Here is a 22,861-nt window from a genome sequence, read left to right as displayed (position 1 = left end):
CGTTTTGACATTGAAGAGACATATGCCTACTTATACACATAACTCAAAACCTATGGGTGTGAGATTTTCTTCAATACATGTGATAAACATTTCTTTAAGAAAATAAATTACCAGCTTGTTCTTTAAATTCCTTTCTATTTTATCTAATGTTTATGAAAGTTAATATTGGTCTTCAAAGTCATTTGTCCTTGAATCTAGGAAAATGATCATTGTCATTTCTTTTTTTCTTTTTCCTGAGCAGAAGCAGCTGGACAACCCAAAAGTACATCTTTTGTCAGGATAAAGTGGTGGATCCTGCTTTTTCTGATCGCTTCTTTCACCATTTGGAGTTTTCTGTCCACTTGTACTCCTGAGGTGAAAACCACTCCTGTTCAAGAGTTCCAAAACAAGATGAAACAACTTATGAATAAGTATCAAGGTCAAGATGAGAAGCTGTGGAAAAGGAGCCTTACATTCCTGGAAAAACATCTTAATAGCTCCCAACCTCGGCCTCAGCCTGCTATCTTGCTGCTCACTGCTGCTCGAGATGCTGAAGAAGCACTTAAGTGTCTGAGTGAACAAATCGCTGATGCCTACTCTTCTTTCCGCAGTGTCCGTGCCATCCGGATTGATGGCACGGACAAAGCTACTCAAGATAGTGATATTGTCAAAGAAGAGGTAGATTGGGAACTGAGCAATGGATTCAAGAATGGCCAGAACGCAGCGGTGGTACATCGCTTTGAGTCACTGCCTGCAGGCTCTACTTTGATCTTCTATAAATATTGTGACCATGAAAATGCAGCCTTCAAAGATGTAGCCTTAGTCCTGACTGTCTTGTTGGAGGAGGAGACACTTGGAACCAGTCTAGGCCTAAAGGAGATTGAGGAAAAAGTGAGAGATTTCCTCCAAGTCAAGTTCACCAACTCTCACACACCCAACTCGCACAAACATATGGACCCCGATAAATTGAGTGGGCTCTGGAGCCGTATTTCTCACCTGGTCCTGCCTGTCCAACCTGAAAATGCTCTGAAAAGTGGCATCTGCTTATAAAGGGTGATAGAAGACAAAATCATGTCTCAAGTTCTGAGAATTTTTCAGACTTAACCAGAATTTTTCAGAATTAACTAGATACGGGATTCAGAGCTCTTTATGCAAGAACCAGTTTCTTTTTAAAGGAAGTTAAAGTCTTAGGTACACATGGAACATCTAAATCATTTATTCACCCTAATTATCTGTTATTTGAGAGAATCATTTCCGTGTTTCCATTGAGATCTGTGTTAATGATCTCTGAGGACTACAACTTACACGCAGTCCCCTAGTCTGTTTAGATTTGGAGTTGAATCTTTACTGCCATGTTGTGACCAGACCAGGTTGGGGGGATTGGGCTCCTTCCTGTGAATCCTCCCAAGTATCAAAGTTAGATTTTTCAGAGTTTGCTATTAGTAAGGCAGCTCTCTAAATGCAGCTGTGGGTTTTCCCATTTTATTCTCTTTAATTTACATCATTTAGGTGCGAGTTCCTTAGTCAGCTTTCACTTATAGGAGCAAGAGTAATGAAAGGTCATCTGAGTGTGTTTGGATTTTTTTCTTTGTTTTTGGAGGGCAGGAGAAGGAGGCAAGGAAAAGGGGAAATTGTGGAATGAGGAAGGAAAGGAGAAAAATCTTCAAGATAAAATTTAAAATAAGCCACTGAGACTTAGGTCATTCAAGCATAGCCATATGAACTCTTCTCACTGAGTTCTGCTGGGGTCTGTTTTTCACATGTCCTTTTCCTTGAAGAAATTTTTGGTCCTCCCAAGGATTTTAAAGCATGTATACAATAAGATTTAGCATATTTATTCATTTGACTCTTAAGGGTGTGGTCAGTTCAGAGCAGTTTTATTTTGGATATATCCTAAAGCCTTTATTTTGAATTAAGAAATATAATTGCAGGAATTGGTAAATCATTGGTTAACCAGCTTTCCTGGGCTATCGAAGAAGGATTTGATTTTCTGCGTGCAGTTCTACAAATATAGAGATTTACTATGCACATGACAAATTTTATTAAGAGTGCCTCAAGCCAAAAAACAGTGGACTTTACCATCTGTGGGGAACGTTGAAATGCGCTACTGTGCATTCCTGCACCGCTATTGTATTTCAGTTGTGACCTGGCATCTGTGACTGACCTTTCTCCTCCGTCGACTGCCTTGTTGTTCTTACAATCATAAGATTCTAGATACACCTTTTTTTTGTTTAATTTCTACAAACCTCAAATGAAAATGCCATTTTTACAATACTAGAGGCAGTCATTGGCTTTATCATTCACCTTTGAGGATCCTCTCCCGCCTGGTAGTAGAGTGTGATAGGTTTCTTCCAACTAGGACAACCAGTATTCATAAATTTATGCCCTTTATTGGAAATTGTTCCTGACACTCAGAAGTCAGGTCATCTGATTTATAGAGGATTCTGAACACAAGAGTTTTTGAAAAGGCTTATTTTATACACATAGATTATATGGAGAAAACAAATGTTTTTATTAAATGTTTCACTGACCAAAATAATTTTAAAGAAATTAATGTTACTTATATCTTTCAGGAAAAATAATTGTAGCAGCTGATCTGTAAATGACTTTAGAAGCTATTTCAGTAATTTAAATAAATTTACTTTCTTGGTTTGTACTCTGTGTCATAAACTTAACGATGATTCATAAACCTTTTTTTCCCCAGTTAATCCTAGAGTTTTCTTTACACTTGAACAATTTTAGTAACTTCCGCTAGGAGAAACAAAGGCCAAAGAATGGTAGCCATTTACAAGTACATTGGTTAAAAATACAGTCACCATGCTTTTCTGTTTCATCCATGGATTTTGAATTATCACTGTATTGGAATTAATGTAGGTTTTCCTGACTTGGCAAAAGAATCTACAGCAGTGTTTCTCAAAGTTTTCCTTCTCCTCTCCCTAAGGAGTGTTTTCAGAATTTTTTTTCCTAACCATCTACCCCTTTGAAATTTTAATGCCACATGTATATCTGTTTATGGACTATATATATATTTGTCCTTTATACATATGAAGGGAAAACTTAATAAGTCACTAGCTTGAAAATAGGAACTAGGGTTTCTAGAAATTAGGTACGTTGTGACTTTAGGTGGCAAGGTTGGCTCAGGAAAAAACACAGACCAGTACTGGGGTCTTAATAGATTTCTAGAAACTTAATTTGCTTCCCTTCTTTTAATGACTTTCTTATAGTTAAAGTTTTCTAAAGCTCCAATTCTCAAGACAAAGATTGGAAATAAACTTGATTTTCATTCTATGAAGAGAACTGTAATGTAGAAATGAGTTTGCATAGTTCATGCCATTAGTTAATGCCTAAAGGTATAAAATCCAGTTTCCCTTTGATCTTGGGTCTTTGGAAAGTGGCCTTGATGTTGGCAAAGTAAGGAAGCATTTCTCTTGAATAGATAATGGACTATGCTACCATATTGTCCTTATCAAAGTCATAGAGTTACATCTTACAGTAGCAGGATTCTACTGGCATTAGCCACCTGGGATGAAGATGTGGGTCCTGAGGGGCGTCTGGGTGGCTCAGTCGGTTAAGCGTCCGACTTCGGCTCAGGTCATGATCTCACAGTTTGTGGGTTTGAGCCCCGCATCGGGCTCTGTGCTGACAGCTCAGAGCCTGGAGCCTGTTTCCGATTCTGTGTCTTCCTCTCTCTCTGACCCTCCCCTGCTCATGCTGTATCTCTCTCTCTCTCTCTCTCTCTCTCTCTCTCTCAAGTAAATAAAACATTAAAAAAAAAAAAAAGAAGAAGAAGAAGATGGGGGTCCTGAGTCGGAAAACAAGCTGAGAAGATTGCTATTGACCTAAAGGAAACTCCTGCCTTGAATACCCCTCTCTTCGGCCTGGATTCAGAGAAGTCCTGGTGTGCTTGCAGCCTCTTTTGGATTGTAGGGAAGATAGACTCTGTCACCTGAGCACAAATAGGGTGACTCCTCACAATTTACATGTTGTACCCTTGTCTTTTGTACTCTTAGACTTTCAAGGCCCTCTCCCTTTCCCCAATTTCATACTTGGCTAATTCTTACTTGTTCTTCAGGGCTTAGTTTTTTAGGCAGAACCTCACTGAAATCTTCACTACTTTCCTTCCTCCAATACTGATATAGGGGCCTCTTTTTTATGCTCTGATCCATCATATATTACCCCTGACACCACAGCATGTTTGCACTACCAGATGCCTCTTGAGCACCGGAGAGTATCCTCAATATACGCACAATGATAACGACATAGACTGCTTAACTTTATTGGTTGCATAAGCTGCACACCCTACCTAGTTAGCCAAAAAAAGGTAAATTTTAGTATTTTATTTGCTTTTTTCCTGTTATTCCTGAGCCTTTTTCTAAAGCGATTCAACTACTTCAGCCTCAATTCAGTAGTGTTGTGAGTAATTTAAGGAAGGGGGACCAATGCTATGGGATACTGGTTCTTTTCTGGTGGAAGCAAGGATTATTAGGGAGGGGTTTTCAAGGGGAAGGTGAATGTTAAGAGACAAAACTGGGAAGCCATGTGATCTTTATGTTGAGATATGGAATTCTAGTTTTCTTTAAAAAGCAAGTTTCCTGGGATGCTTGGGTGGCTCAGTTGGTTAAGCATCCAACTCTTGATTTCAGATCTCATGGTTCGTGGGGTTGAGCCCTATGACAGGCTCTGCACTGACATCACAGAGCCTGCTTGGGATTTTTCTCCCTTTCTCTGCCCCTCCCCCCACTTTTTCTCTCTCTCAAAAATAAACTAATAATAATAACAAAATACAAGTTTCCTTACATCTTTTCGTAATGCCTAAGAGGGTAGTATAGTCCAAATAAGTGATGGCTATGAGAGTGGAGAGAAGATGGATAAGAAAAAATATTAAGGTAGAAATGACAAGGTTTGGTTAATTGTCATATTAAAGAAAATACCTCATAGAGGACTCTTCAAAGTGCTGTACTACTAAAAATAACTCTTCATTTAATTTAGCTCATGTATCTTCTCTCCCCAAGTACAAGATACAGTGGTAGACTCAACTATCTACTATTACTGACTTTTAGCAGTTTGAAGTAGAGAGAGACACATCATAATTCAGAGACTATTTGATTGTTTAAAAAAAAAAAAACCTTGTCTATCAAGCAGAAGAGAAAAGGAAGGGTGGGGTGGGTGTTGTAAGAATGCATTACAGACTCCAAGACAGGAGACTGGAACGAAAGGACTTCCGATAAGAGCTCAGCTGCTGTTCCCCCCACCCCCCTACTTTTGGCTTGCTTCACCTTAGTAACTTCCCCTTTGTGAGCTAAGCGCACCAAGAGAATGAACTTGATTAGCTCAACCCAGTGTATGGATGATCCCTGAAAAGAATATATAATGAAGCATAGTTTCCTAGGTCACTCCTTTAACAGGGACCATGGGGTGGGCATGGGGCACGGCATTTTCCGTAGAGCAGGCCAACAAGTGGGCAGGTATGGTTAAGGGACAACTGAATACATCTTCCAATTTATAAAGACCTTTATATGACATGATGACATACTGGCTAATTCATTTCATTTTCACTTTAAAAAATGAAATAAAAGGTGGTGGAAACTTAAAATTTTTAAATCTGGGTCTCTTGTCTAGACAAACCTGTCCTTTTTGTAGCTCTGCTACAAATGTGTTCTGATTTCTTCCCATTGCGTTGATACTTTTTATGTTGAAGAAATAACAGTTATCAACACTTCAGGTACTATCTTAATATATAATAGGTATTATTAATTTGTTATAAGTTCCTCAAAAGAACACTGAGAGCCTTCTTTAGTTTTCAGACTGTTTCTCAGGCAAGTGTAATGGTAGAAGATTATGTGCTTGATTCAAACTTGATTCTTTAAGTCCCACCCCCACCCCCATTTTTAGATAGTACCATTCTTAGGCTAAACTTGAGAATTTACTCCATGCTATGCAGCCCTTTATAGAGAACATTCACTCAGTGTTTATTCTTGATGGGCAATTTTCTCTCAATCTCTCCTAGTTTAAGTGGACTTCTTTCATTTTGTCTACAAAATAAATGGAAAAGACCTACATAAAGATCTTTATATTTGAATATGTATTAAGTGGTCTGTCACCCTTTTAATTTTTCGTCAGCTATTTACTAAATATTTAATGCTCCAAACACCGTTTCAAGTGCTTCATGTGTATTAACAGATTCAAGTCTCATAATAACCCTGTGAGGTACTACTGTTATTCCAATTTAACAGGAAACTGATGCCCAAGAGCACCCAAGTAAAAAGTGGGGAAGCAGAGATTTGAATTGAGGCAGTCTGGTCTTAAAGCATCTATGGTCAACCACTATGTGCATAGTCTCTAGAACTCCCATATATGCTACGTTCCCCCCAGTCTATTCAGGTTCTGTACAGGTTGGAGTATTTTTCCAATTTGTAGATTCTTATTCGTGGCTCTCCTTTAAACCCTTTTCTTTCTTTCTTACTTGCTCAGCTTGTGGGATCCAATACTACACACACCAAACGTCCGAAGACCGTCGTCACACGGTCCTGTTGATTCATACTTGCCTATGCTGGCATCGCGCTGTTGTAACTAAAGACCTGCAGTGTGGGCTCACACTTCATCTTTTCTGAAATACCTGTAATGTAACCGAGGTCTTAACTACCCCTGCATGCCACACAACCTGTTTTTGCCCTCTCTCAGCCTTGATGCAAAGTGGCACCTCTTTGAATTGCTAAGCAAGAGGCCATTTACATCAAAAACATTGGTAATTGTGCAGAAACAGAAGGGAAAGTATGACAAAGAGCACAAGTCCCTACCATCTGGAGTCTGCAGTCTGACTGCCTAGGTCCAAATCCCAGCTATATACCTTTCTCACTCCATGACACTGGCAAACTACTTAACTTCTCTCTGCCTCAGTTTCCTCATCTCTAAAATGTGGAAAATAATGCAAAAACTGTCTTACAGTGTTACTGTGAAGATTAAGTCAGTTGATATACACAAAACACTTTGAAAGTGCCGAGGACATCAAAGGGTACAATATTAGTTATTTTTGTTCACTTAAATTCTTATTATATAATTCTCTTCTGTGTGACATCAACTGGCTGGCTTCTATTTCGATGCTCTTGAGCAACCCTTATTAAGCGACTTTCTCCTAGCTTATACCTCCATTACAAACCCCAACCCATCACAGTTCTAGTTACCAGAAACCACCCCTGTAAAAATCTGGGGGGTTATAAAGAATGAGAAAGCTTTTCATCACATATACAGCCTTCTTTCTCCCATATTTCCGTGGCTTGATCGACCTCGCTTTCCTACTTTTAGTTTCTAAAGACTTCACTTTTATTCAAGCAATTATAATTGATTGAGATTATTTACCAAGTGCTGCACAGACTACCTGGTGTTGAACACAAAGATGTGCCACCTAGATCATTTTGCCCAAGGTCATGCCAGGTTAGCGGGGAGGGTGGTACACATCCAATAACTGATTAGGGGAATATAAGGGCCTGGCCTTCTCAGCCCAACACAGTACAATTTAGATGGACCATTTGCACTCCAGAGCTTTCCCATGGGTTGGATGAGGCTATGGGACCTGTGTTATAATGTGTCTCCCCCTCAACCCCATCGTGCTTCCTTCACCTCCTTTCCATAGATGTTCATGCCAAGGGCATTCCCTAGTAAACATCTAACACGTTAAATTTTGTCTGAATCTGCTTCTCAGAGACCCCGAACTATGTCACACTTCAAGCTGAGTGTAGTCTATAAATGGAGTGAATGATAGCTAATGTTTTTTGAGCACCTATTATGTGCCAAGTACCATGATTTACACTGTATATAAAGTATCTCACTTAATTTTCATAATGTTTTGAAGTGAATACTATCTCCCTATTATAGGTGAGAAAACAAAGACACAAAGCTATACTTTGGAGATAGAATTTGAACTCAGACCATCTGACTCCAGAACCTACATTTTTAACCATCATACTGCATTCTCTCCCATCATAATATCCATTTCGGTTTTTTTCCATACATATAATGGATACAATGTAGGGAAACACAGTGCCTGACCTATAGGATCACTTCATTGGCTGATGAAATCTACACCTCTATAGAGATAAAATCTGACAAAAAGGCTTTAAAAAATTTTTTTTAAATGTTTTTTATTTATTTTTGAGAGAGAGAGGGAGGCACAGAATCAGAAACAGGCTCCAGGCTCTGAGCTGGCTGTCAGCACAGAGCCCAACACAGGGCTCAAACCCACGAAGCGTGAGATCATGACCTGAGCCGAAGTCAGATGCTTAACTGACTGAGCCATCCACGTGCCCTGAAAGAATGCCTTTCTAATAACTAAAGCAGACTATGGTTTTGATTTCCCAACTTGAATGTACATTGAACCAGATATTTAAAATCTTTGCCAATGCTGATTCCATAAAACTGGCAAAGTTTCTAATATCTGAAAATACTGTAAACCCCAAAGTATTTCACCTGATGTCTCCTCTGATAGAGTCTTTATCTCTAGCAGCCCATACTCCGTCCGTTGTTTGACAGATGACTCCCACTGTGGTTGTATAGTGTAATACTTGTATGAACTATAACATCTTCATGGGCAGGTTCCAATGAAATCTTTCTCTTTGGGAATAGTCCCAAAGAATTAGGTTTTCTATCATTCGTTGGTAGGCCCCCCAAACCAAAGGTTTGCTCATCTAAGTGCTAATTGTTAATGAATCAGGAGCTCTGCTTTTTGAGTCATGTGATTATTCTTTTTTTTTTTTTACAAATAGTTTATTGTCAAATTAGTTTCCACAAGGTCATGTGATTATTCTTGAAGTAACTATTTGACCTTTGCCATTTTTCCCAAGGAGATCAATGTGTATTAGATAATTGGACTATAGGTTAAGCTGAGATTTAGTCCTAAGTAACTAATCTTTTGCCTTTTTATCATGTTATCTCCTTCCCCTACGAAAGTGACACAAACATCAAACTTCACAACAGTCTCAACATCTGCCTTAAATCTTGCACAAAGCATTCGGAGAGGAATAGAAATATATATGTGCATGCTAAAAAGTACCTTTTAATATGAAATATATACATAAAGAACACAAACAAGAGCGATGAATGGAAAAGGCTAATATGATTCACATAGCTATAGTTGTCTCCTAGAATTAGAAAGTTGTTTAAGTGCTCTGTCTTTGTTTCAAAACTTAAACATAGGCATATGACTTTAAACAAACAAACAAAAAAACCCAAACCAAACAAATTGAAGCATGGTCTCATGGTTTTCTCAAAGCACCAACTTTCCTCAAAAGAATACACACAACACAATGAAGTTAAAATATATAAAGGGTATAAACAGAAAAGAGTAAAGCCAGAAAGCAGTTGAACAGGAAAAGTTTGGAATTAAAGGTGCCAGGATAATTAGCAAGCCTGGAAGGTCCATTCTTCAGACAGTATGAGGTCATGCTTAAGATAGCAAAATACTTGTGGTGCCTTTCTTCTGAGGTGCTCCAAGTGCTCTGTTGACATTAACTAACAGGAAATATTATTGCCCCCAATTTATAGGTGGAGAAATTAAGATACTAAGAGATTAAATAACTTACTTAAGCATGCACAAAGAGTTGGTGATGGAACCAGAAATTTATGTCAGGAATCTCATCTACTTTTTTTTTTCTTTAAAAAATTTTTTTTAATGTTTTATTTATTTCTGAGAGAGAGAGAGAGAGAGAGAACGAGCAAGCAGGGGAGAGTCAGAGAGAGAGGGAGTCACAGACTGAAACAGGCTTCAGGCTCTGAGCTGGCTGTCAGCACAGAGCCTGATGCGGGGCTCGAACCCGTGAACTGTGAGATTATGACCTGAGCCGAAGTCTGATACTTAACCGACTGAGCCATCCAGACACCCCAGGAATCTCATCTACTTTTCTGTTCATATCACTAGGTCAGCTTTCCAGATTCAAAAGGCATTTATTGGTGTAAATTTGTATTAAATGTACTTTTAAAACTGATACCATCTTCTGTAAACAATTAAATGAAAATACTTTTGTTGTAAGTCACGGTTGCTTTTCGAGAGAGAAATTTAAAAGGTGACTAAAAAATAAATTATCCCAGATACCAAACAGTATCAACATTAGGTTTAGGTTATTTAGTAGAACCTATTTTAGTATCTAATATAAAACCCTATGAAATTATATCAGTTACTAATGGTTATTCTGTGCTTGTGTGTCAAACATTATTTTTGGTAAGGTGGGCATGAACAGGAAAGGCCTAGGGATTATTCTATACTTTCTACTCCCACTCAACTCAGAATTGTCCCTGAAGGGGAATCTGGGTGGCTCAGTTGGTTAGGTGTCCAGCTCTTGATTTCAGCTCAGGTCTTGATCTCAGGGGTATGAGGTCAGGGTCATGGAGCCTACTTAAGAAAAAAAAAAAAAAAAGAATTAGCCCTGAAAATTCTGTAATTTCTATGGGAACAAATTATGAGAGGAGGGAGTGGTTCTTGGTTGTGGCCTTCGAGAATGTTAGTTTGACTTTAGTCCTGATCTCCAAGCTCCTATAAATCTTTTGTAGTCTGCTCCATGAACAGAAACTTTGCAGCACATAGTCAATAGTACTAGTTCTCACAAAAATCACAAATACAAATATTTATGTTTGTATACTAATATCAAATCCTTTTGCTAGAAGCAAACTAATCACAGGACAAAAATAAAGTCTGAGAATATTAACTGCATGTAAATTGTATATTTCAACATGGAGAATTCATAAATTTCTCCTTCATTTTGGCCTGAATTTGAGATGAAGCTTACTGATAGGAGATCGGGTTAATATGGGGCAGAGAGCTGCATATAAACATCCACATATATACACATCCTTTACCACCTGCGTGGTCTGGTGACCAAAGAGTTGGGGAAAGTAATCATGAACCCAGCAAACAGAACTATTTCTCACTCAATTCTATCTTTTGGTTCTGCCAAAGCACAGAAATCCACATGCCAGTCTTCTTTCTAGAGAGAATCCAACTGCTTTGAGCACCTTTGAACAGGCACGCCTTCTGGATTCAGAGGTAGCGGCTCCACGTGTAGCCCCACCACTCTTCAATCAGTGACCAAAAGCAAGCCATGTCATGACATCATGCTTCAACTTCCTCTCTCTGACAGAGGGATTATGGCGATACACCACAGGCATTGGTGACAAGGAAATAAGATAATGTATGCGAATAACTGAGGTTATTAAAGGTTGTGTAAGAGTTATTTATATATACATGTTATCTAAAATTAGTTATATAAAATATGTATGTTTTAGTTATAACCACTTAAATATGTAAAATAATTATCAGTATGTATTAAAACAGTATATATGTTTGGACAAATTTTTATTTTTGTTCCTCCCTCCCTCTCTTTCTTTCTTCTTTCTTTCTTTCTTTCTTTCTTTCTTTCTTTCTTTCTTTCTTTCTTTCTTTCTTTCTTTCTCTCTCTCTTTCTCTCTTTCTCTCTTTCTCTCTTTCTCTCTCTCTTTCTCAAGAGAGCATGCATGTGTACACATGCAATATGCAAGCAGGGGAGGGACAGAGGGAGAGGGAGAAAGAATCTTAAGTAGGTTCCATGCCCAGCGCAGAGCCCACCACCGGGGGGCCCACAAACCTGTGAAATCATGACCTGAGCAGAAATCAAAAGTCAGGTGCTTAACTGACTGAGCTCCCCAGGTCCATTACCCCCCACCACTTCCATTTTTAGTGTGTGAGAGTGGACAAATTTTTCAATTCATGCTTAATCTATGCAATCACTCATATTTCCAAACCCAGCTCTCTTCACCATCACTCTTACTCCTGCCTGTCAGTTTTCTGTAAGGCAGTTGCAGCTGCTTTTGCCCCCGCGTAATGTTTTGTTAATGCGGTAGGATTTGTAACCAAATGCTCACATGTTCTCATTTCTTGTTCAACAGGTGGGGAGCACCCAATCCTGGGATTCCAGGAGTGATTTTAGTGGCTGATAAGCCTCATTTAAACCTGTGGGTCTTCTTCCAGGCTGGGCACCCAGCTGCCTTTTTCTATTTTTGGAAAGGCCACAGAAAGTCTCCTGTCAAGAGTTTAAAACTTTCCACAGCCTGTATAGGGAGGCTCACCCCTTGCAAAATATAACCCGGTTTGGTTACATATTCTTTAGCATTTTTTAACTTTTCTTAATTGCAGCTGCTTTGGTATGAGATGTCCACTGCATATTTCGTGTGTATTATTGGTCATAAAACAGCATTGAAACAGAGGGATGCCCTAAAAAGAGATACTCTTCTCTCTAGAGTGTTCTGAGAAAAAAGTGGTTGCCTTTGTACAGTAAAGGGATTACCATGTCTGTTAGCTAAGTTGTTTAAAGGAAATGCCAATACTTTTGGCATTACAAAATATTAAAAGAAGGTGCTCAACATTAGAAGAGATTAGTCCTTGAAGATTCATGGAGATAAACATAGGAAAATATAATTTTTAAAGCTTAAAAACATTTCAAAATCACGCATTCAGAAGTACTCTTCTTATTAACAAGCATAAAACTTAATTTGGGGAAAATGGGAAAGAGTAGGGCTTAGATTTAAATATATTGTTTGTCCACTCATAAATTTTGTTGAGGAAACCTGAGAAGATGGAAGCAAATCCTGGAAATAAAATGATCAGCCTCACCTAATCTCGATCCATTCCCCAACACCAAGAGTTTATCATTTTTATGTACTGTGGGTATATATATGTATATATATATATACACAGAATATGTATAGAATTATTTTGATTTTTATTTACATAAAAGTCCGGCTACATTGTTTAAGCAAGTTGGTTTTTTACACTCAAGAATGTTTTTTTTTTTTAAGTTTATTTATTTTGAGAGAGAAAGGGCACAGGCAGGGGAAAGGCAGAGAGAGGGGTAGAGAATTCCAAGCAGGCTACGCAAGCTGTCAGTGTGGAACTCAATTTAGGGCTCATACCGTCGAACTATGAGACCTGAGCCAAAATCAAGAGTCAGACACTTAACCAACTGAGCCACCTGGTGCCCCAACAATGCTTTTATTAAAAAATGTTTTTTTCAGCGCATACTCCTTATCCCTCCCTTTCTCTCTCAAAATGAACAAACTTAAAAAAATTTTTTAGTGTTTTTTCAAGCCCAGCTAGCATCCTTATGAAAAACAAAAAATCAAAAACAAACAAACCAACAAACAAACGTTTTTGAGGTATACCATTGTTTCCAATATCTCATAACTGCTACAAGAAATTAGTCAATGATTTTAACCCTTACATTAAAAAAAAAAAAAAAGAAGTCAGGGTCAGGTTTGTCCTAAATCCTAGTTTGCTTTTGACCTTATCAGAAACAGAAAAAAGAAGAAACTCACTAAACCGATTGCTTGGCTCTATTCCAACAGCACTTCATTGTTCATTTTAAGAGGGGGAGGGTGATTAGCCGTCAAAAGTGAAATGTGGATTTGAAACAATCTTCCAGATAATTCAATCCCAAAAAGTTTCTTTGAGCCGAACATCCACACATTTAAGAAGTGGACTTTGTTCTTCCTTAAATTTCCACCTAGTTCTCCCAGTCTACTTCATTGATAGAATGAATTCATCCATCTATCCATTCAATGAGTTTTTTATTAACTGTTACAGCTAAATACATAGTACTAGGTTAAATGGGTTATGTTTGTTATATTATTTTTTATTATAAAAATTCCAGGATAAAACATACAGTGTTTAGTTTCAGGTGTACAATACAGTTATTAACAATTCTATACGTTACTCAATGCTCACATCACAATAAATGTACTTTTTTTTTAATTTTCTTAAATAGTTTATTGTCAAGTTGGTTTCCATGTAATGCCCAGTGCTCATCCCAACAAGTGCCTTCCCCCATGCCCATCACCTCCCTTCCCCACCCCTATCAGCCCTCAGTTTGTTCTCAGCATTCAAGAGTCTCTCATGGTTTGTCTCCCTCCCTCTCCCCAACTATTTTCCCCCCTTCTTCTCCCCCACAGTCCTCCGTCAAGTTCCTCCTAATCCTCCTATACGTGCAAACATATGATATTTGTCCTTCTCTGCCTGACTTATTTCGCTCACCATAACACCCTTAAGTTCCATCCATGTTGCTACACATGGCCAGATTTCATTGTTTCTCATTGCCATGTAGTATTCCATGGTATAGATAAACCACATCTTCTTGATCCATTCGTCCGTTGATGGACGCTTAGGCTCTTTCCATGTTTTGGCTATTGTTGAGAGTGCTGCTCTGAATATTGGGGTACATGTGTCCCTATGCATCAGCACTCCTGTATCCCTTGGGTAAATTCCTAGTAGTGCTATTGCTGGGTCATAGGGGAGTTCAAAAATATGGAACGCTTCACGAATTTGCGTGTCATCCTTGCGCAGGGGCCATGCTAATCTTCTCTGCATCGTTCCAATTTTAGTATATGTGCTGCTGAAGCGAGCACACAATAAATGTACTCTTAACCCTCCACCTATTTTACCCATACTGCCACCCAGCTCAACTCTGGCAACTACCAGTTTGTTCTCTATATTTAAGAGTCTGGTTTTTTTTTTAAATTTATTTATTTATTTTGAGAGAGAGAGAGAGAGAAAGAGAGAGACAGGATGAACACGGGAGGGTCAGAGAAAGAGGGAGACACAGAATCCAAAGCAGGCTCCAGGCTCTGAGCTGTCAACACAGAGCCCAATGCGGGGCTCGAACCCATGAACTGTGAGATCATGACCTGACCCGAAGTTGGACGCTCAACCAACTGAGCCACCCAGGCGCCCCTAAAAACAGGTTTGTTTTATTTGTGATCATGAGGAAGGACATGCCATTTGTGAAGGACATGTTTATCCTTTTTATGTTAACTTTACACAATACAAGATGTACTTCCTAAATTCTAGCTAACTTTACCAACCACTATGAATGAGTAACTCAAAAACAGGATGGGAGAAAGTGTAGATCCTACCACTGATTTAACTGTTTGCCTTACAGTTCCATTAAATCTTCAAACCATATCCTATATGTCAAAAAAAAAAAAAAAGGATACATACCGTAAAATCAGAATCTCTGCTAACATTAAATCCATCCAGGTTAAATTCCTTGTAAGTAGAGGGTTTGGAATCACATTGAGGTTGGATCAGTAATGTCCTGCTACTCAATATGAAAGTTTCAAGCCCTTATAAACCCTGCAGTGTTTTATCACAAGGTGTTCATTCTCAGCAACTGGTCGGTGCAAAATCAATGTTAACTGTATTTATAGATTATTTGGAAGAGGGTTAAGATCTTTTTTAGTGTTGGAAAATAAATTCCCAGACCATCTAAATATAAGTTTGTGCTTATTTATTTAGGCTTGCTTGCTGCTAAATTCATTGAAAGTCTCTCTGATTTCTTTCTTTTTTAAAAAATTTTTTATGTTTATTTATTATTGAGACAGAGAGAAACAGAGCATGAGTAGGGGAGGGGCAGAGAGAGAGGGAGACACAGAATTTGAAGCAGGCTCCAGGCTCCGAGCTGTCAGCACACAGCCCAATGCAGGGCTCAAACCCACAAACTGCGAGATCATGACCTGAGCCGAAGTTGGATGCTTAACTGACTGAGCCATCCAGACACCCCTCTCTGTTTTCTTTCTTACGAGTGATGTCTTGACTTTTCCAGAGAAGGATAAACCTTTTACTTAGCAATAAAGCAGAACCACTCTGTTTTAATATTTACTCGAGAGGTTAGAAGTAAAGTAAGTGAAGTAAACGGCTCTATTTTAGCTTTACTAGACCTTGTTTTGTTAGAATTTCTTTCCTTTCACCCTATGGCTTTTTGCAATGGTCAGGTACCTTTTTACATTTAAGAAGAATGTGATTCTGAGTCATGAATGAGCTCAAATCCCAAGTTCCTCTTTTCCAATGAGGTAGACAAATACTGCTTGCTCCCTTATTGGTGTGGTGGTTGTTGTATTTTAATCTGTGACTATGAATGGCTGAATCCTCAAAGAACTTTCAGGTACATTCCACATTACGTATTGCTGACAGCAATAGGCTTCCTCATGTGCCCTCTCACAGAGTCTCAAAATCTCAGGGCAATTCTGCTTATCTGAGTCATAGACTTGGGACTGAATGGCATCAAGCATGAGAAACACAATGTTGTTAAGCATACACTTATACTGACAGGTTTGTTCAGTAAAAAAATAGACTCTGCTAGCATGGTCCAGTGCATTCTTACCAAAGGCAAATTTTTCTCATGTTTTCTTATATGGCTATAATGATGGTAAAACCAGTGGGGTAAAGCCCACTGTAAACCCTGCAATAATATCATACCTAATTTTCAGCTGACATCTAGTCTGCATGAGTTTGGTTGTTTAAATATTAAAATAGTTCTAAACTAAATGACATATCTGATAAAGAATTGGTATCCAAAATATATAAAGAACTTATAAAACTCAACACCCAAAAAACAAATAACCCAATTAAAAATGGGCAAAAGACATGAATAGGCATTTTTCCAAAGAAAACATACAGATGGCCAACAGACATATGAAAAGATGTTCAACCTAACTCGTCATCAAGGAAACACAAATCAAAAGTATAATGAGATATCATCTCACACCTGTCAGAATGGTTAAATCAAAAACATAAGAAACAACAGGTGTTGGCAAGGATGTGGAGAAAGCAGAACCCTCTTGAACCATTGGTGGGAGTGCAAACTGGTGCAGCCACTGTGGAAAACAGTATGAGGTTTCCTCAAAAAGTTAAAAATAGAACTACCCTACAATCCAGCAATTGCACTACTAGGTATTTACCCAAAGAATACAAAAATACTAATTCAAAAGAATACACGCACTCTAATGTTTATAGGAGCATTATCTACAATAGCCTAATTATGGAAGAGCCCAGATGTCCATTGATTGATGAATGGATAAAGAAGATGTGGTATATATGCACGATGGAATATTATTCAGCCATCAAAAGAATGACATCTTGCCATTTACAATGATGTTGATGGAGCTAGAGAATATTATGCCAAGTGAAAAAAATCAGCCAGAGAATGACAAATACCATATGATTTCACTCACATGTGCAATTTAAGAAACAAATTATCATAGGGGGAAAAAAAAGAGAAACCAAGAAATGGTTTATTTTTTATTTTTGAGAGAGAGAGAGAGCACACATGCATGTGAGCTGGGGAGGGGGAAGGAAGAGGGAGAGTGAGAATCTTAAGCAGGGTCCATGCTCAGCTTGGAACCCGGCATCATGACCTGAGCCAAAATCAAGAGGCAGCCACTTAACTGACTGAGGTTAAGTGCCCCATTGGATTCTTAACATAGAAAACAAACTGATGGTCACCAGAAGAGAGGTAGGTGGGAAGATGGGCAAAATAGGTGATGAGGATTATGGAGTGTACTTGTGATGAGCACTGGGTGTTGTATGTTAAGTGTTGAGTCACTAAATTGTTCACCAGAAACTAATATTACACTGCATGCTAACTAACTATAATTTAAATAAAAACTTAAAAAACATGGTTCTATACTGGTTTCTAAATAGCTGCTATCCCTCAGCAAACTCATTGCCAAGATCTAACAACTAAGGTGTTTATACCCACCAAAGAGAGAAGCCTCTAGCCCTGCTCCATTCTGATTGGCTCCCCACCTTCCTGGTTGTTGTAAAGTTGTAGTAACATTCCCGCCTAAAACAAATGAGACAACAAGAGTGAACCACATAAGTGTGTGTGACAAAACAAGTGTTTGTGTGTGTGTGTGTGTGTGTGTGTATATAAAGAGAGAGACACAGAGGGAGAGACGATGTAGTTGGATCAACAATGCCCTGCTACTCAAAGATGGAAGTTTCTTTTCTGTTTTATCACCAGGTTTTCATTCTTAGCAACTGGTTTATGCAAAATCAATTGTAATTGTATTTATAGAGTAGTTGGAGTGGGAATTTTAAGATTTTTAAAAAGTCAGACTTTTTAATATTTTTTAAAGTGTATATATATGTGAAAATGTATGTGTATGTATGTTACAGTATATATGTTAACATTAAATGACACATATATTGCACACATATTATAATATTACATGTGTGTATTATATACACATATATGTGTATATATAATATCCACATATACATATACATATTATATGCATATGTATGCATATAATATGTATATATACACATATGTATATACATATATATGTATATATATAATATGCATATATAATATATTATATATATATACACACACATTTACACATCCTATCAATTCTATTAGACCTGACTAATACAGATAGGGTCCAGAATCATCTGGAATTATCACTCCCTCATTTGTCTGGTAGTTAATGCTGAAAGACTTAGTTGGGAGGAGGAATACCTGGGGTTCTTCGGGCATTCTGTCTCTATATGGTCTTCCAGCATAGAGCTTCAACTGGACTTTTTTCATCAGACAGAATTTCCAAGGCATGTGTCCCTGGAGACAGAACACCAAGCAGAATGATATTGCTTTTTATGCCCTAACCTCTGAAATCACATTTTATCATCTCAGTTGTATTCCCTTGGTCGAGGCGGTTGTAAAGTTCCATCTAGGCTCAAGAAGAGGGGACAAAGGGGCACTTGGGTGGTTCAGTTGGTTGTCTCTGAGATTCATGATCGCATGGTTTGTGAGTTTGAGCCCTGAATTGGGCTTGGCGCTGTCAGTGTGGAGCCTGCTTGAGATCCTCTCTCTCCTTCTCTCTCTGCCCCTCCCCCACTCACGCTCTCTCAAAATAAATAAAATTTTTTAAAAAAGAAAGTAACTTGTTTGGCGTGAATTAATAAAAAAATTGAACAGCATTAGCATTAACTTGGGGTTTTGTTTTACTTAGAACCAGCTGTACTGCTTTTTCACTGACCTACCTTCCTCTCCCAGGACTGTGCGTAGAGGAGGGCTGGGCTGAGGCGAGGAGATGACCTCTCTTTGCTGCTATGGAACAGTAGCTTGGAGGCAGGACACAGGTTGGAGCTGATTCTGCACAAACTTCCCTTTGGTGGTGGTTGCTCTTTGTGTGAACTGTGGCTAATTTACCTCCAAGGAAGTTGCTGGGGCTTTTTCTTGGATATACACTCTTGCCTTGGCTTAGACTCCGATAAAAAGAGTGTACTTTTCTGTTCAGTGCTACAAAGTTCAAAAGTTTCTTGAGCCCCAAATCAGTAGGATATCGTTTCTACTGAGGAAAATTACATTCTTGTGTTCTTTTACTTTTCTGTCTGCAGTGTTCTTCCTCCTATTCCCTACATGTATTTTAAAATTCTCATTTATTTATTTATTTATTTATTTTTATTTTATTTCTAGGAGAGAGAGAGACAGCGTGAACAGGGGAGGGTTAGAGAGAGAGGGAGTCACAGACTGAAACAAGCTCCAGGCTCCGAGCTGGCAGTCAGCACAGAGCCTGACGCGGGGCTCGAACCCACGAACCGCGAGATCATGACCCAAGCGAAAGTCGGACGCTTAACCGACTAAGCCACCCAGGCGCCCCAAAATTCTCATTTATTTTTATGTTAAAAAAATATCATTTAATATTTTGGAAATACAAAAACTATGAAGAATAACAATACAAACACTTGCATCTAGCTTGAGAAATAAAACATTACCACCATCACCATCAAGCTTTTCAAGTTCATCTGTACCACATATAACTTCCCCTTCTGCTCCCTCAGAGGTAATCACATTTCTGAATTTACTCTTTTTTATTCTTTGGCATTTAAAAATATTTTGCTACAGGGGCGCCTGGGTGGCTCAGTGGGCTAAGCGTCTGACTTCAGCTCAGGTCATGATCTCACAGCTTGTGATTTCAAACCTCTGTGTCTCCCTCTCTCTCTGCCCCTCCCCCAATTGAGTGCTCTCTCTCTCTCTCTCTCTCAAAATAAACTTTAAAAAAAAGTTAAATCTCCTCCTCTCTCTTTTCACATTTTTGACCATTCTATTCTTGCTTGTGAAATGTTATTGATTGCTTCTCCTTCAGCTGGCCACTCCCAATGTCCCCTCATCTTCTGCACCCTACCAAATAACTTGTCTTTCTCTGGGTTCCACTCTCTCTGGCAGGCCACCCTTCCAAGAGGATTCCTTCAATTTTAATTTCTTTTTTTTTTTTAAGGAAAATACCTAATCTCTATTTTAAAATACTTATTTTTAATATATGTATATATTTTTATTTCTAGGAGAGAGAGACAGCGTGAGCAGGGGAGGGTCAGAGAGAGAGGGAGTCACAGACTCTGAAACAGGCTCCAGGCTCTGAGCTGGCAGTCAGCACAGACCCCGACGCGGGGCTCGAACCCACGAACCACGAGATCATGACCCAAGCAAAAGTCGGACGCCCAACTGACTAAACCACCCAGGCGCCCCTAAAATACTTATTTTTAAATGGTTAGTATATTCACATAATTCAGAATTGTTAAGGTACAAAAGACTACAACTGATAATTCTCCCTCTAACCCCTAGTCATCTGCTTCCTTCCACAAAGACAGCCAGTGTGAGCAGTGTCTTTTGGATCCAGGTAGAGATAGTTTATACATGTACAAGCAACTACGATGTATCTCTCCACCCTTCCTTAACTCGATACTAGAATACTAGTTACGTGGGTTCTGACTTCAGGTTCAGTTATCTCTGACTTCCTCTTTGGAGCAGGAACACTTAACTTGGGCAGGCACCATTCTCTACCTGGCTGCGAAGGCTACTGAACCTTTTTAAGGCTGAGTCCAGCCTCGGGCTACCCTGGCTTCCAGATTCTGGTGCACACATCAAGCTTTCCATGTTGTCTCCTCAAAGCCCTCTCACCAGCTTGAGGAAAGGAAGAAGTCAGCTCTGCACCTCTATTCCTATTCTCTCCAAAAATCTTCCTCTCAAATCCTGTGAATCTACAATCCTTCAGTCCCTTTTTTTAAAAGGTTATTTATTTCTTTTGGGAGAGAGAGAGAGAGAGAGAACAAGCTGCGGATTGGCAGAGAGAGATGGAGGGAACTGAGGATACGAAGCGGGCTCTGTGTTGACAGCAGAGAGCCCGATGCGGGGCTTGAACTCATGAGCTGTGAGATCATGACCTGAGCGGAAGTTGGTGGCTCAACTTACTGAGCCCCTCAGGAGCTCCCTCTCAACCCTTTCATATCACTGACAGGGTTGAAGGGTCTTGAGAGAAAGGCCCAAGAATTGCATTACTGGTGTCATGTTACTGCTTTGAAAATGTGCTTCTTGGACGCCTGTCTCATAATTTACTCTACTTGCTGCTATCGGTTTGTCTCAGGACCTCACTCAATAATTGCAACTTTGGGGCGCCTGGGTGGCTTAGTCGGTTAAGCATCTGACTTTCGCTTGGGTCATGATCTCGCGGTTTGTGGGTTCAAGCCCCGCGTCGGGCTCTGTGCTGACTGCCAGCTCGGAGCCTGGAGCCTGTTTCAGAGTCTGTGTCTCCCTCTCTCTCTGACCCTCCCCTGCTCACGCTGTCTCTCTCTCTCCTAGAAATAAATAAAAAAAAAAATTAAAAAAAAAAATTGCAACTTCATATTCATTACAGTCAAGTATGGTAAAATACTGCAAGAGCCAATCTGTAGGGTATAAACAATAAGAGCTATGACATGTCAAAAAGAAGAGAGGTTGGTGTGTTTGAGAGGCAGGGACCAGCATCCGGTATGAGAGATGGAAATTGTGCATAGGCTGATGTGAGGATAATATTGCTCCCCACATAGCGACAGAAACTTTTGGTGTTTTCTCTGCTGCTCAGGAGGCAGCTTGGGGGTGGAGAAGTATAAGTAGGCTTTAGAGTAATGGAGACCTCAAATCTTATATTTGCCTTTTACTGATGGTATAATATTGAGCAAATTACTTACCTTTTCACAACTCATTTCCACTTTTAAAGATTTTATTTTTAAGTAGTCTCTACATCTAAAGTGGGGCTCCAACTCACAACCCCAAGATCAAGAGTCCCACACTCCACTCACTGAGCCAGCCAGGCGTCCCCTTCCCATTTCCTCTTTTTAAAAACGTGAGTATGGTATTTAATAAGGTGGTTGTATAAATTCAGTAAAATAACATATGAAAAACATCTATCCCACTGTTTTACATAGAAAGGATGAGGAAAATAACTCTTTCCTTATGTTGTTTTTCTCGCTGCCGCTGGCACCATTGGGAGAGCCCCATTTCCTGTTCCCTCTAGCACAGCTTCCTGGGGACATAATACACATTTTACATATGTGCAGGACCATTTTTGCACATCCACTTACGTCCTATTCAGGCACAGTTAAAAGCCCTACAAAGAAGGAGCAGTTACTGCCTCCTGCTTTTACTGAGATCTACTCAATAAGCAGTTATCGAGCACCTAAAATGTCCCAGTTACTGAGCTAGGCCCTACTGGGGTACAGAGAGACAAGAGTCTTCAAGATACCTAAAGATGAGAAACAGTCTCTGGATAAACAGTTATAGGAGTTCAGAAGGTGGAGGAAAGTGCTGGGCGGAGAGCTTGTGTGAAGTGAGCACCTAGCGGAAGGTGGCATTATTTGCAGGAGACATGTCTTTTAAGCTCAGTCGACACACATTAGAATTCACCGTTCGGAGGCTAGGGAAAGAGGATAAAGATACTAGAAGATATGTTGATCACAGAAAGTCTCTGAAAGCACAGGTCTACAGACGTAGACCTAACGGGAGGAAACTCCGTTTTACTTGCTCTGGATTCTTTAGCCATTAGACAGCCTGCATGCTGAACGCAATCGTAACCCTAGCGAACAAAACGGCCACAGTGACAGCAGTGGGTAACTGCAGCAGCCGCAGCGCTGCAATTACTCTGAAACTGATCGGGGTAAAGAAGATTTACTTGGATGACAATTGGTGAAACATCGTAAACTCTGAGAAGCTGCAATTTCGACTTCGGAGTTCATCCTGGTCAACCCCCAGCTTGTTTTTTTGGCCCGGGG

The 22,861-nt window shown here is 39.3% G+C and overlaps 1 protein-coding gene and 1 non-coding gene across 5 annotated transcripts in view; one reads left to right on the top strand and one right to left on the bottom strand.

Annotated features, from left to right (window-relative positions):
* TOR1AIP1 (torsin 1A interacting protein 1) overlaps positions 1 to 2,635 on the top strand; it is a 42,831-nt gene extending 40,196 nt beyond the window's left edge. For all 4 annotated transcript variants that reach the window (XM_039249499.1, XM_039249497.1, XM_039249498.1 and 1 more), the window contains one exon: positions 242 to 2,635. In XM_039249499.1, coding sequence (XP_039105430.1) covers positions 242 to 1,029 — 788 coding nt within the window. In that variant the 3' untranslated portion in view covers positions 1,030 to 2,635. The remainder of the gene's footprint in view (positions 1 to 241) is intronic.
* An 11,658-nt stretch (positions 2,636 to 14,293) lies between these two features.
* Positions 14,294 to 14,400, bottom strand: LOC120243382. The gene has a single exon (XR_005531300.1). It is a non-coding gene; the product is annotated as a U6 spliceosomal RNA (small nuclear RNA).
* Positions 14,401 to 22,861: the final 8,461 nt, after the last annotated feature.

The sequence above is a fragment of the Hyaena hyaena genome, unplaced genomic scaffold (assembly GCF_003009895.1).
Source record: "Hyaena hyaena isolate Hyena2069 unplaced genomic scaffold, ASM300989v1 scaffold_339, whole genome shotgun sequence".
Taxonomy (NCBI): domain Eukaryota; kingdom Metazoa; phylum Chordata; class Mammalia; order Carnivora; family Hyaenidae; genus Hyaena; species Hyaena hyaena.
This window is presented reverse-complemented; position numbering and strand designations above follow the sequence as displayed.